Genomic DNA, 15,422 nt, shown 5'->3' with positions numbered 1-15,422 from the left:
CGAAACCCTTCAAGTCGAAAAAAAATATTAGGTCCCCATCGCCCTCAAAAAACACAGATTTTTTTTGCTCGTCAAGCAACGCAGTATATGGCCGCCACAAAGCCGATATAATAACAGCCGAAACCTATCATACCGAAGAAAACAAAATCGAACAAAAAAATTTTGAGTTGGTAAAACCACAGCCAAACAAAGAACAAATTTTGAATAGGACAGATATTCAAAATGCTAACATGCAGAAAATGTCTGTAGTTATGTTCGTCTAAATTTGTTGCTGCTGCTAACGGACGCTTCCAGGAATTGAGTCCTGTGAAGAATGTTATTAAAGGGAAAAATCTAGCAATTATTAAACCAACTAAACTCAAACATTTGCTCAAAATGTGGATTTTTATTGACGACAAAATTTAGCTTTTTTTGCATTCCGAGTCCAAAATTTACACAGGATAGGCGCAAAACTGAGTGTGCGTAGGTCAGCTGAAATCTTCAAACATTTTTTGTCGGCAGAACTATGCAACAATAATCTATTTATCAAACTGTCGCTCAATGTTTCAGCTCAATTTTACCTGCAAGTATAACTGTGTTCACTAATTAATACAGCTGGAACTCTTTCACAAAATAATTGCATTTGCATAACTGTTTGCATATATTTGTTTTTTTTTTCTAAAATTTGTCTGCAGACTGATTTGTTATTTTTTACAGTAGCGAACGTTTGCGAAGCTGTGCTTACATTCTGCACTAGTATTTTAGTACTCGTTAACTTGTGTTAACCGCTAATCTATATTTTTTGATACAGTCGGCGCGAAATTAGCCTGACCATTTCTCCGCTGAAGCTTGCCTCTTCTTGCTCTGGCACATCTCACAAAAGAGCCTACATAAATATAAATTACTTTTTTATTACTGACCATAAAAATAGATAGTTTACTCTGGTTATGAAAATACAAATGTATTAAGCAAAACTTTCAGTCAAAACACATCAAACTCTTACCTCAAATCAGGGGCGGATCTAGGATTTTCTCGAGGGGGAGGGGGGGGGGGGTCGACCAAATTTTTTTTTAGGTCGACCAAATTGATTTTTCGAGCTCTCCCAAAGCACTGTTTTGCCCCTATTTTGGCAAAGTTTTCTGCGCCGCAGGCAAATTTTTGAAAAAACAGTCAAAAAAGCCGTTTTTGGGCACTTTTTTAAAAATTGTGACAAAAAAATTGCGTTTTTTCGGCGCGCGCTCCCCCTCAAAGTTAGTATACATTGGCGCCGAAGGCGCCTTTAGAAAAATTTTAGGGTCGGTCCGCCAAAAATGGATTTCTGAAAAAGTATCAAAGGGGGGACCCTTTGGGTTGGCAGGGGGTCGAATCCCTGGGGGGGGGGGGCGTCCGCCTTCCCCCTAAATCCGCCCCTGCCTCAAATGGTACTTGATTTCAAAGTATTGGTTTATATCAGTTTTCGCAAAAACAGTTGTCTACAATTGATCATTCTTTCATTATTTTTTCTTTTTAAATTTTCTTTTCTATTTAAATTAAAGCTAATGACTGGAAAGGATCGCAATTCAGACAATTTCTGCAATAGATATATGATCATGGAATTGATAGTATAGAGTTTTCTTCCAGCAAACTATAATCAATTCGGGTCATTCAATCTGATTACTTTTTTAAAACGAAGTTCCCGTCTCAGATAGTCTGGTTTATGCATTTAACTCTAAGACTCTTTTTATGATCACTCTAACAGTTCTTGAATGAGCCCTTGTCCCTCTACGAACACTTTGTTGATGCGCATGTCAAAGTAGTCCCCGAACATAAAGGGAGCATAGAGTGTGGTCTTCTTATGTCCACTTCGTGTATGGCCAATCTGTTCTATGGTCTCCACTTGGGCGTCGTCGTCGAACAAGCCGAACATGATGAGACTGAAGGCCGAAGGAATAATAGCGTCTGAATTGGAAACACAGCACAAACCATAACTTCCAGAAAAAGAGCATATTTGAAAAATATCTTAATGAGCAAATAAACTGAACAGACATTTAAAAACAAAACCATAACTGAAAAAAATATATATTTTTCTGTTTTTATAAACAATTTAAATATTTTTCTGTTTTTATAAACAATTTAAAACTAAAAGCTCAGCGCCACTTCCATTTTGTTCTTGCAGAACGCAAATTGAGCGACACATAGAATTAACTTGAAAGTTGAGCCTCAATCAGAAACCAAAAACATTCCCGAGCACACACAAGCGCAAGAAGTGGAGACTAAGTCCATATAGCTATTTACCTTCTTAAACACGAATATACATTCCCGTCCTTCCAAAAAAAAGACTTGGTGGGAAAAACGAATGCGTTCGCCCAGCATTCTTTTCTAAGTTCGCTCATGAGTATGCTTTTGAAATTGGCTCATGAGTATGCTTTTGAAATTTACTCATGAGTACGCCTTTAAAATTCGCTCAATTCATATTTATCAATATTTGACTACAATTGTCGCAGGATGTTTCTGTGGCTGCGGTTGGAAACTGGACCAGATGTGGGGCTGCTCTGATGAGGTCGCCTGTGATCATCTGCAAACACTCTCCCGCATTCACAATCAGATCCCCCTCCTCACTACAGAACACATCTATCATGTCGCCTACACACGCCATACACAAGTACAAAACACATTATACTTAAGCAAACAACTCGCGATAGTTTTTTTTCACAAAAATGTAACATGAGCAGCAGCGAAGCTGACCACGGAGCTAATGATTAAACAAAAGAGCTAACAAACAATTAGAAAAGAGTCAATAAACACAAGGAAACCGAATATATATTTGTAACTATTTGTACTTTGTTGCAGAGCGTAAATTGTTTACCATTATTCAGCTACTGAATAGACAGTTAATGAGTGAACAAAATTTTTTTCTGAAAAAAGACCAAAAAGTGTCTTTAATAGTTGGTCTAAAGATGTTTTAAAAGAGAAGAATGAACCATTTATATTCACAGAACCAAATATTTACAGTGGAGAAACAGACACTTGCGAGAACACGACCAAAAATCGTGCGAGAACACGAGCTCTATCAAGTTAAATAAGAAAAAAAAATAAGCCTCGAATTAGCAAAAGCTCGGCTACGTGTAGGATTCGAATCTGCGCCTTCTGCAATCAAGAGACTTCGAGTTTCACGCACTATCCCCACAGCCACTCAAGCTTAACAACCGACAAACACTAGTCTCGAATAAAGCAGCTACATATGCTAACCAATTGCCAATGCGATTCAGCACCAAATACAAATAGACTCAATTTTGCAGTTAATAATTAGGAATATAACAAACTGAAAGCATCCACACTAACTTTGCATCTAACAAATCGCAAAGCATAAAGACACATTATGTATAACTTATGCATTTCAAAACATTGCGTGACATATTGAGTAAGAAAATTTCTGACATCGAGTTTTTATTTTTTGTGATGTTTGAAACAAATATTTTTTTTTTGGTTCATTTAATGAAATAAAAATGCATCAACTGTTAATTTATTACTATTCGAATGTCAAAGCACATGCTATCAGAAAGCTGTAAAGGTGCATCATTGAAGTGACGCACCAATATTTGCGACTTAGGTTAGAAAAAAGAAGGTTCATAATAATACACTAGCTTCGCAAGTGTAAATCCATCACTTATAGCTCAATAATATATTTTAAGAGCATATTACAAAGCCGTATTTTTTAGTTTTCGAAAAAATTTAGGCCCATGACAATAGCCGTCGGAACACTCTGTTCTATGTGGACAGAAACCAGCAACCCTCATAAAAATGACAGGTACTTTTTCCAGCATAAACGTTCACAGTTTAATCATAGGCATTGTTTTACAAATAGTTGTTCTCTAATTGAGGACCTTCACTCCAGTTCATCCAGTTTTCGCTTAGTTAATGCCGCATTAGTAAGAAACTGACACTTTGGAAATTTTTTTCTCAAGTAGGGTCATTTTGTGTGCGCTGTCATGAGAGACCTAAACGAAGGCGTAAAAAAGTGTAAATCAGACATAAACGATAAACGATAATTGTATTTAAACACAGAAAGGAAAAAATGAAAAATATATATATATATTTCTAATCAATTTCTGATCTCTTTTTAAATTGTAGAAAACTTTCATTGCCTGGAAAGCGCTAAATGAAGCTTCAAAAACTGGTGTTTCTTTTGGTAAGATAAAGTTTTTCTCGACCGATTCTGATGATTAACTGTGTACCTGATTTTGCTTGGAAAAAAAACTAAAACGCACTTCTGATGATTAACTTCTGATGATTAACCGATTCTGATGATTAACTGTGTACCTGATTTTGCTTGGAAAAAAAACTAAAACGCACCCGAATAAAAAGTTCCTCCCCACTTTCAATGGTCGGAACAATAACGTGAGTAAAAACTAGGCAACCTCGGTTGCAATTTAAAGCTTTGGTCAAAAAGTGTTTGATCCAGGAGCTAATCAAAACCCTCTCAAATGAAATGCCAAAATACGTATTTTCCAAAATAAATCGAAATCCCCCAACTAAATAATATGCCAGTTCTTCGTTCTGTTACCTCCTCGTTGTTTGGCTTTGAGTCCTTTTTCAAAGGGCGTCTTGTATATGAATGTGAGACAGCCATAGTCACAATGCAAACCACATCTCAACTGATTCGGCAACAATTTCTCCTTCTTCACCTGAAACAGTCGCTTAAAATAAAAAAAGAATCGATTAAATCACAGCTTTTCCCAAAAACGAAGAGAAAAGTCTTTTGAAAAGCTCCCTGAACTTTAAAAGCACATTTCATCTGTTTCAGTAGTTCGTTTACTGAAGAACAAGAAAGCCAAAAAAAAGAAAACGTCAAAATAAATCGAACAAAGTTTAGAAAACGAAAAAGAAACGGGATCCAAACAAATTTAAAATATTGCCAACAGACAGTTGGAAGAGAGTCAATGAACGCAAATAAACAGAAAAAAACTGACTTGCTTTTTGAAAAAATCAACTTTCGAGTTTCAAAGAAAAAAAATAAATGCCCTTAGAGCTCTTTGAATTTCTGGAACACTTATGACTGGCACTTTTTTGATAAAATTAACCCAATTTGAGAAACATGGCTCAACAAGTAAAATTTTTTATTTCACTGAATTTTGAAAATATATTATTTCGAAATCTGAAAACAAAATTCCATGTTTGAAACTAGAACTCGATTTGAAATTTGAACTTTACACTTTCACTGTTCGATAGCAGAGCTTGCTTTCCTTTTAACAAAGGAAAGGAGCTGAACTTTAAAACAAAATACAAGTACAGTGCTGATTTAAATTAACCGTACGAAACGAATAAAACTTGAACATAGCCAACTGACAGTTGGAAAAGAGTAATGGAAAAGAAACTGAAAAAAACGACTTGTAAAATTCGAAGATAAAAATTTATGCCCTTAAAGCTCTTTGGATTTGTAGAAAAATTTATGATGGACACTTTTTTGTTTAACTTAACCCAATTTGAGAAAACTGGATCAATAGGCAAAACTTCTATTTCGCTGGGAAATCTGATAATTAATTTCCATTTTCGAAACTCGAAATCGATCACGTTTTTCGAGACCTTTACACTTTTGCTGTTCGATAGTGGAACTCGCCTTCCTTTTAACAATAGAAATGCACTGAACTTCATAAGAAACTTGTAAAAATTTGAAGACTTCTCCACATTAAATTTGTGCTCCATCACCTGCGGATAGAGTGCAGATCTGAACGCACTTCTGTTTTTGACTCCTTCACTGCCGTCTTGTCCTTTTCCCAAGCCCTTGATCTTGTTGGTGAGTATCTCACTACTCTTCAGTCCCAGAGCTGCAGTAAGGTAATAGTTTGATACAACTTTGAACAGTATCAGATAATTGAGTTTAGTCGACACCAGGGGCGGATCTAGGATTTTCTTGAGCAGGGGGGATTTATAGGTCGACCAAATTGATTGTTTCCGAGCGGAACCATGGGAAAAACTGAGAAAAACTGAATGAGTAAAACTTTGAGCCTACAAAATTGCTTAAATGACGCACGCCAATTATGAGTCAACATAATTGCTAAGTGACGCAAGGCAATTATGACCCAGTAGCAGTACTAGCCAATTTGAAAAAGAAATTTACCAACTAACATGCCTCAATTTATAGAGCGGACGCATTTGAACTAGTATACGAAAAAGTTCATTAAAAACATCCGACCCTGCCCAGGTTCGAAACCTCTTATTTTGTTACAGGTTTCCTTCCCTACCTCTACGCTATAGATCCATGATACCTTGAAGCTAAAGCGCAGTTTGTAGTATAATAGTCTGTGTTAATATCCGTAGCATTGGCTGTACTTAATAGCTGGTTATTGATCTTGTGCACATACTGCTCTAAAAGAACACTTTCAAAACGAATACTAAAATTTGCGACTTAGGTTGGAGAAAAAAGAGGGTTCATACTACCACACAAGCTTTGTTTGAGAAAAAAAGGTTGAAGATACCCAAAAAATTTCTGAACAATTTTATTGAAAAAATAACTATAAACAATAACCTGAAAAAGATACAGCTGCAAAAACTTCATGGCTGTCTAGAAAGAAGTTCAAAAACAGCCTTAAAAAGAATTGAAAATCAATTACCTGTTGTCTTTGTTTTAGCAAAAAAAATAACAAAAAAGCCATCTTCACGTCGTTTTTTACACTTAATAAAATTTTACAGAGAAGAAAATACAATCATAAATCTAATAAGAACAACTTTAAGAACATAATATTACACTCATAAACATTTTTGTTTGTCACTTTTTCGATAAAACAAACCAAAATTTGAGAAAATTGGATCAATAAATAGTTTTTATTTTCCGCTGGGAAATCTAAAAAATAAACTTTACTTTTGAAACTGATGTCAACAAAATCTTTTAGTGCTATTTGCACAATATTGGTGAGCAAAATTTGCATTGCTTAGAGAAAATTAAATTGAACACGGAGGCGAAGTAAAACTCTGAGTCTACAAAACTTTTCAAGTGACGCACGCCAAGCCAATTATGACTCTACATAATTGCTAGGGGACGCAAGCTTATTATGATGCATTAAAAATACCAATCAATTTGAAAAAAAAAAGAAATTTACCATCAAGCATGCCCCAATTTATAGAGCGGACACATTTTAATTAGTTTACAAAAAAAGTTGATTAAAAACATCCGACCCTGTCCAGGTTTGAACCCTCTTATTTTGTTGCTGGTCGCCTTCCCTACCTCTACGCTACAGATCCATGATACCTTGAAGCTAAAGGTTGGAAAAAAGAAAGTTCTTTTTATAACAAAAAGCTTTGCTTGTGTAAAATAGCTGTTCATACTGCAACTTGCATGTAAAGTGTTGTGAAAGGTTCACGCTGACACATTTTATTGCATTTAATTACATAAGTAACCATTATAATTAAGGCTTTCATATTTTGACTTTCAGAATAACATCAGAGGGGGGATGGAAAAGAGCCGGCTATCCTTGTAATTATCTTCGGCCGAATTGCTTGTACGGCTTAGGAAGCAAACTTAATTGTGTCAGCTTACCGCGTGCTAGAAGAACCAGCATTTTGTGGAATAAATCAGAAAACTGTCCAGAGAGCAACTCCCGACAACGCTGCCACTCTTCGGAAGGTACAGGGTCCAGACCATTGGGAGAAAACTCGAAAGTCTCCTGAACAGAATCGGACACGGCACTTCAAATTCAACTATTGCCAAAAAAGATCAATGTAAGCTACCTCTCGAAATGGTAGGCACCAAATAGTTATTCACATCTTATTTAAATAACAAATAACTGGGCTTTCTTTTTTTCAAGTTGAAACTTCAGAAGGTCTTTTATCGGCATTTGTTTTCCAATGCTGTGAAAAAAAAATGGTCGGCAACCCTTTGTTTAATGAAATAATTTTTGTATCCTTGAAATGAGTGCCTATGGAAAAGGGCAATCGTTTTGCGAGTCTGAATAAACCGCCCGAAGTATGAACCAGCCGAAAAGTTGCATCATATGAATGAAAACTGCATAATTTTCGGAAATATTACATAATTGTTACATAACTATTATATACCGCTGACATATTTTCGGCTGATTGATACTTCGGCTGTTTGTATACCACCCGTTTTGCATTGCTCCATAGACTGTTTTGCATTGCTCCATAGACTGTTTTCAATTTCAGTTCCAAATACAGTTTCAATTTCAATGCCGTTTCAAAGTCTCAAGGTCGATATATTTTGAACATTCAAGATGTCCTTTTCAGAGCAGCAATAAAAAAGGTCACCCTGACTGGTCTTGGTCTTGCCTTTATATCACTCGGTTTGCTTCTGTCAAACACTTCGGTCGACTTATCCTGAGCTGTGTACCCGAACATCTCTCTCTTCGGATCACGACGAACAAACTCCTCTTTGCACTGAGTCGGGCAGCCGAAGAAATTAGCTGCCTAGAACAAATAAAAGATTAACTGCATATCATCAACTAAACGAAAAAACGTAACACAACTCAATCAAAAAAACTAGTTGCAACCAAGAGATTTGTTTTGAATAAACTTGTTCACAATCTCTTGGTTGCAACTAGTTTTTTTGATGTTGTGTTACCTTTTGTCGTTTAGTTAATGATATGCAGTTACCTTATGTGATTATATAAAAGTTTCTTTTGAATAGCTTCGCTAATTATTCTGGTCTGTAGCAGATGAGTTTCTTGTAAAATCATGTTGAAAACTGAATTTGTTGTTTTCTGATGAAGGTTTCTTAACATACAGTCCCCAGCTGATGATTTCTCCCTTGATTTATTTCGTTTCTCTAAGGATCAATAATTGGCTCTCAAATTTAATTCGAGTCTTTTGTTTGATATTGTGCAATGTACCATTGACGATGTCTAAAGGAAACGTTCTGTATCCTTTGGGCAGCTAAATTGTGCATGAATTGCAAATGATAATTTCGCGATTTGATAAATTGTTGGAAAGTCATTATTCCATTTAGTCCCGATAGTTCTCATTGCAACTTTTGTGTTTTGAGTTAACTTGTTCACAATCTCTGGGTTGCAACAAGTTTTTTTGATGTTGTGTTACTTTTTGTCGTTTAGTTGATGATATGCAGTTACCTTTTGTGATTATATAAAATGTCAATGGTACAATGCAGAGTATCAAACAAAAGACTCGAATCAAATTTGGGAGCCAATTATTGAACCTTAGAGAAACAAAAAAATCAAGGGAGAAATAATCAGCTGGGGACTGTATGTTAAGAAACCTTCATCAGAAGACAACAAATTCAGTTTTGAACATGATTTTACAAGGAACTCATCTGCTACAGACCAGAATCATTAGCGTAGCTATTTAAAAGAAACTTTTATATAATCACAAAAGGTAACTGCATATCATCAACTAAACGACAAAAAGTAACACAACATCAAAAAAACAAGTTGCAATCCAGAGATTGTAACAAGTTAATTCAAAACAAAAAAGTTGCAATGAGGACTTTCGGGACAATAAACGGAAAAAAGACTTTCCAACAATTTATCAGATCGCAAAACTTTCATTTGCAATTCATGGACAATTCAGCTGCCCAAGCGAAACAGGACTTTCATTTAGACATCGCCAATTGTAAACTGCAGAGTATCAAACAAAAGGCTGGAATCAAATTTGGGAGCCAATTATTGAACCCTAGGGAAACAAAATAAATCAAGGGACAAATAATCAGTTAGGGACTCTATGTTAAGAAACCTTCATCAGAAAACAACAAATTCAGTTTTAAGCATTATTTTATGAGGAACTCATTTGCGGCAGACCAGAATCATTAGCGTAGCTATTGCAAAGAAACGTCTCATGTAATCATAAAAAGTAACTGCAAATAATCAACCAAACGACAAAAAGTAACAAAACTCCTTGAAAAAAACTAGTTGCAACCCAGAAATTGTGAAAGTTAATTCAAAACATAAAAGTTGCAAGGAGAACTATCGGGACTAAATGGAATAATGACTTTCCAAAAAATTATCAAATCGCGAAATTATCATTTGCAATTCATGCACAATTTAGCTGCCCAAGGGAACCAGAACGTTTCCTTAAGACATCGTCAATGATACCTTGCAGGGTATTAAACAAAAGATTCGAATCAAATTTGGGAGCCAATTATTGAACCTTAGAGAAACGAATAAAATCAAGGGAGAAATAATCAGCTGGTGACTGTGTGTAAGAAACCTTCATCAGAAAACAACAAATTCAGTTTTGAACATGATTTTACAAAGAGCTCATTTGCTACAGACCAGAATCATTAGCGTAGCTATTTGAAGGAAACGTTTTATATAATCACAAAAGGTAACTGGATATCATCAACCAAACGGCGAAACGTAACACATCAAAAAAACTAGTTGCAGCCCAGAGATTGTGAACAAGTTAATTCAAAACACAAAAATTGCAATGAGAACTATTGGGACTAAACGGAATAATGACTTTCCAATAATTTATCAAATCGCGAAATTATCATTTGCAATTCATGCACGATTTAGCTGCCCAAGGGAAACAGAACGTTTCATTTAGACATCGCCAATTGTACATTGCAGAGTATCAAACAAATGCCTCAAATCATCATTTTTGGGAACAAATTATTAAACCTTAGACATAGGGATTATATCTAGCACTGGAAGACTACCAATCAGCGATGACTGTATAAGCAAAAAACATAAGCTTTCAAGATCAAACTAGATTTTATTGATATTCGTTAAGATTTGCAATAGACCAGAATCATTAGGGCAAATATTGCAAGGAAACGTTGCCTCGTACAATCTAAAGGTAAGAGTATATCATCAATCAAACGCCAAAACGGACCACAATTCGACCTAAAAAACCGGATGCAACCCAGAGATTGAACAGGTCAAAATGAAAAAAATGCAATGAGAACTTTCGGGACAAAAATCGAAAAAAACTGATTTCCAACAATTTATCATATCGCGAAATCATCATTTGCAATTCATGCACAATTTAGCTGCCCACGGGAAACAGAATGTTTCATTTAGACATCGCCAATTGTACATTGCAGAGTATGAAACAAAAGCCTCAAATCACCACTTGTCAGAGCAAATTATTAAACTTTAGACATAGGGATTATATCTAGCACTGGAAGACTACCAATCAGCGATAACTGTATGAGCAAAAAACATAAGCTTTCAAGATGAAACTAATTTTTATTGATATTCGCTAAGATTTGCTACAGGTAGAATCATTAGGGTAACTATTGCAAGGAAACGTTGCCTCGTACAATCTAAAGGTAAGTGCATATCGTCAATCAAACCCTGAGACGGACCACAACTTGACCTAAAAAACCAGATGCAACCCAGAGATTGCACAGGTCAAAATGGAAAAATTGCAAAGAGAGCATTCGGGACATTAAACGGAAAAAAACTTGCCAAAAAAACTTATTAGAACGTAAAATTATCCTTGGCAATTCATGCACAATTTAGCTGCCCAAGGGAAACAGAATGTTTCCTTTAGACATCGTCAATGGTACATTGCAGAGTATCAAACAAAAGACTCGAATCAAATTTGTGAGCCAATTATCGAACCTTAGAGAAACAAAATAAATCAAGGGAGAAATAATCAGCTGGGGACTGTATGTTAAGAAACCTTCATCAAAAAAACAACAAATTCATTTTTGAACATTTTTTTACAAGGAACTCATCTGCTACAGACCAGAATCAATAGCGTAGTTTATAAAAAAAAAAACTTTTAAATAATCACAAAAGGTAACTGCATATCATCAACCAAACGACAAAAACGTAACACAACATCAATAAAACTAGTTGCAACCCAGAGATTGTGAACAAGTTCTTTCAAAATAAAAACGTTGCAATGAGAATAATCGGGAACAAAGGAATTAATTACTTTCCAAAAATTTATCAGATCGCAAAATTATCATTCGCAATTGATGCACAATTTAGCTGCCCACGGGAAACAGAACGTTTCATTTAGACATCGCCAATTGTACATTGCAGAGTATCAAACAAATGCCTCAAATCATCACTTGTGAGAATAAATTATTAAACCTTAGACATATGGATTATATCTAGCACTGGAAGACTATCAATCAGCGATGACTGTATAAGCAAAAAACATAAGCTTTTAAGATCAAACTAGATTTTATTGATATTCGTTAAGATTTGCTACAGACCAGAATCACTAGGGTAACTATTGCAAGAAAACGTTGCCTCGTACAATCTAAAGATAAGTGCATATCGTCAATCAAACGCCGAGACGGACCACAACTTGACCTAAAAAACCAGATGCAACCCAGAGATTGCACAGGTGAAAATGGAAAAATTGCAAAGAGAGCATTCGGGACATTAAACGGAAAAAAAACTTGCCAAAAAAACTTATTAGAACGTAAAATTATCCTTGGCAATTCATGCACAATTTAGCTGCCCAAGGGAAACAGAATGTTTCCTTTAGACATCGTCAATGGTACATTGCAGAGTATCAAACAAAAGACTCGAATCAAATTTGTGAGCCAATTATCGAACCTTAGAGAAACAAAATAAATCAAGGGAGAAATAATCAGCTGGGGACTGTATGTTAAGAAACCTTCATCAAAAAACAACAAATTCATTTTTGAACATTTTTTTACAAGGAACTCATCTGCTACAGACCAGAATCAATAGCGTAGTTTTTTTAAAAAAAAACTTTTAAATAATCACAAAAGGTAACTGCATATCATCAACCAAACGACAAAAACGTAACACAACATCAAAAAAACTAGTTGCAACCCAGAGATTGTGAACAAGTTCTTTCAAAATAAAAACGTTGCAATGAGAATAATCGGGAACAAAGGAATTAATTACTTTCCAAAAATTTATCAGATCGCAAAATTATCATTCGCAATTGATGCACAATTTAGCTGCCCACGGGAAACAGAACGTTTCATTTAGACATCGCCAATTGTACATTGCAGAGTATCAAACAAATGCCTCAAATCATCACTTGTGAGAATAAATTATTAAACCTTAGACATATGGATTATATCTAGCACTGGAAGACTATCAATCAGCGATGACTGTATAAGCAAAAAACATAAGCTTTTAAGATCAAACTAGATTTTATTGATATTCGTTAAGATTTGCTACAGACCAGAATCACTAGGGTAACTATTGCAAGAAAACGTTGCCTCGTACAATCTAAAGATAAGTGCATATCATCAATCAAACGCCAAAACGGACCATAATTTGACCTAAAAAACCAGATGCAACCCAGGGATTGCACAGGTCAAAATAGAAAAATTGCAAAGAGAACATTCGGGACATTAAACGGAAAAAAAACTTTCCAACATATTATCAGAACGCAAAATTATCCTTTGCAATTCATGCACAATTTAGCTGCCCAAGAGAAACAGAACGTTTCCTTTAGTCATTGTCAATGGTACATTGCAGAATATCAAACAAAAGACTCGAATTAAATTTGGGAGCCAATTATTGATCCTTAGAGAAACGAAATAAATCAAGGGAGAAACAATCAGCTGAGGACTGTATGTTAAGAAACCTTCATCAGAAAACAACAAACTCAGTTTTGAACATGATTTTACAAGGAACTCATCTGCTACAGACCAGAATAATTAGCGAAGCTATTCAAAAGAAACTTTTATATAATCACATAAGGTAACTGCATATTATCAACTGAGCGACAAAACGTAACACAACATCAAAAAAAACAAGTTGCAATCCAGAGATTGTGAACAAGTTAATTCAAAACACAAAAGTTGTAATGAGAACTATCGGGACTAAATGGAATAATGACTTTCCAACAATTTATCAAATCGCGAAATTATCATTTGCAATTCATGCACAATTTAGCTACCCAAGGGAAACAGAACATTTCATTTAGACATCGCCAATTGTACATTGCAGAGTATCAAACAAATGCCTCAAATCATCACTTGTGAGAACAAATTGTTAAACTTTAGACATAGGGATTACATCTAGCAGGAAAACTGCCACTCAGCGATGACTGTATAAGCAGAAAAAAAGCTTTCAAGATCAACCTAAATTTTAATGATATTCGTTAAGATTTGCTTTTGAGCAGAATAATTAGGGTAAATATTGCAAGGAAACGATACCTTGTACACTTTAAAGGTAAGTGCATATCATCAATCAAACACCAAAACGGACCACAACTCGACCTAAAAAACCAGATGGAACCCATAGACTGAACAGTTCAAAATGGAAAAATTGCAATGAGAACTTTCGGGACAAAAAACGGAAAAACTGATTTCCAACAATTTATCAGATCGGGAAATTATCATTTGCAATTTATGCACAATTTAGCTGCCCAAAGGAAACAGAACGTTTCATTTAGACATCGCCAATTGTACATTGCAGAGTATCAAACAAATGCCTCAAATCATCACTTGTGAGAACAAATTATTAAACTTTAGACATAGGGATTATATCTAGCACTGGAAGACTACCAATCAGCGATGACTGTAAAAGCAGAAAAAAAGCTTTCAAGATCAACCTAAATTTTATTGATATTCGTTAAGATTTGCTTTTGACCAGAATAATTAGGGTAAATATTGCAAGGAAACGATACCTCGTACACTTTAAAGGTAAGTGCATATCATCAATCAAACACCAAAACGGACCACAACTCGACCTAAAAAACCAGATGGAACCCATAGACTGAACAGTTCAAAATGGAAAAATTGCAATGAGAACTTTCGGGACAAAAAACGGAAAAACTGATTTCCAACAATTTATCAGATCGGGAAATTATCATTTGCAATTCATGCACAATTTAGCTGCCCAAGGGAAACAGAACGTTTCATTTAGACATCGCCAACTGTACATTGCAGAGTATCAAACAAATGCCTCAAATCATCACTTGTGAGAACAAATTATTAAACTTTAGACATAGAGATTATATCTAGCACTGGAAGACTACCAATCAGCGATGACTGTAAAAGCAGAAAAAAAGCTTTCAAGATCAACCTAAATTTTATTGATATTCGTTAAGATTTGCTTTTGACTAGAATAATTAGGGTAAATATTGCAAGGAAACGATACCTCGTACACTTTAAAGGTAAGTGCATATCATCAATCAAACACCAAAACGGACCACAACTCGACCTAAAAAACCAGATGGAACCCATAGACTGAACAGTTCAAAATGGAAAAATTGCTATGAGAACTTTCGGGACAAAAAACGGAAAAACTGATTTCCAACAATTTATCAGATCGGGAAATTATCATTTGCAATTCATGCACAATTTAGCTGCCCAAGGGAAACAGAACGTTTCATTTAGACACGTCAATTGTACATTGCAGAGTATCAAACAAATGCCTCAAATCATCACTTGTGAGAACAAATTATTAAACTTTAGACATAGGGATTATATCTAGCACTGGAAGACTACCAATCAGCGATGACTGTAAAAGCAGAAAAAAAGCTTTCAAGATCAACCTAAATTTTATTGATATTCGTTAAGATTTGCTTTTGACCAGAATAATTAG

At 35.1% G+C, this 15,422-nt stretch overlaps 1 protein-coding gene across 3 annotated transcripts in view; it reads right to left on the bottom strand.

The window, feature by feature from the left end:
- Positions 1 to 1,412: 1,412 nt before the first annotated feature.
- Positions 1,413 to 15,422, bottom strand: part of LOC134847870 (uncharacterized) — a 164,466-nt gene continuing 150,456 nt past the window's right edge. For 2 of the 3 annotated variants that reach the window (XM_063865123.1, XM_063865124.1), the window contains 6 exons: positions 8,239 to 8,376; positions 7,493 to 7,619; positions 5,665 to 5,783; positions 4,523 to 4,643; positions 2,452 to 2,601; positions 1,416 to 1,917 (listed from right to left, as the gene is read on the bottom strand). In XM_063865123.1, the coding sequence (XP_063721193.1) occupies positions 1,706 to 1,917; positions 2,452 to 2,601; positions 4,523 to 4,643; positions 5,665 to 5,783; positions 7,493 to 7,619; positions 8,239 to 8,376 (867 nt within the window). In that variant the 3' untranslated portion in view covers positions 1,416 to 1,705. Of the gene's footprint in view, positions 1,918 to 2,451; positions 2,602 to 4,522; positions 4,644 to 5,664; positions 5,784 to 7,492; positions 7,620 to 8,238; positions 8,377 to 15,422 lie in introns of all 3 variants that reach the window. The other variant, XM_063865125.1, reaches the window with a different exon arrangement.

Source organism: Symsagittifera roscoffensis, chromosome 6 (assembly GCF_963678635.1).
Source record: "Symsagittifera roscoffensis chromosome 6, txSymRosc1.1, whole genome shotgun sequence".
NCBI classification, from domain to species: Eukaryota; Metazoa; Xenacoelomorpha; order Acoela; family Convolutidae; genus Symsagittifera; species Symsagittifera roscoffensis.
Note: the sequence above shows the minus strand (reverse complement) of the source record. Positions and strands in the feature narration are given on the sequence as shown.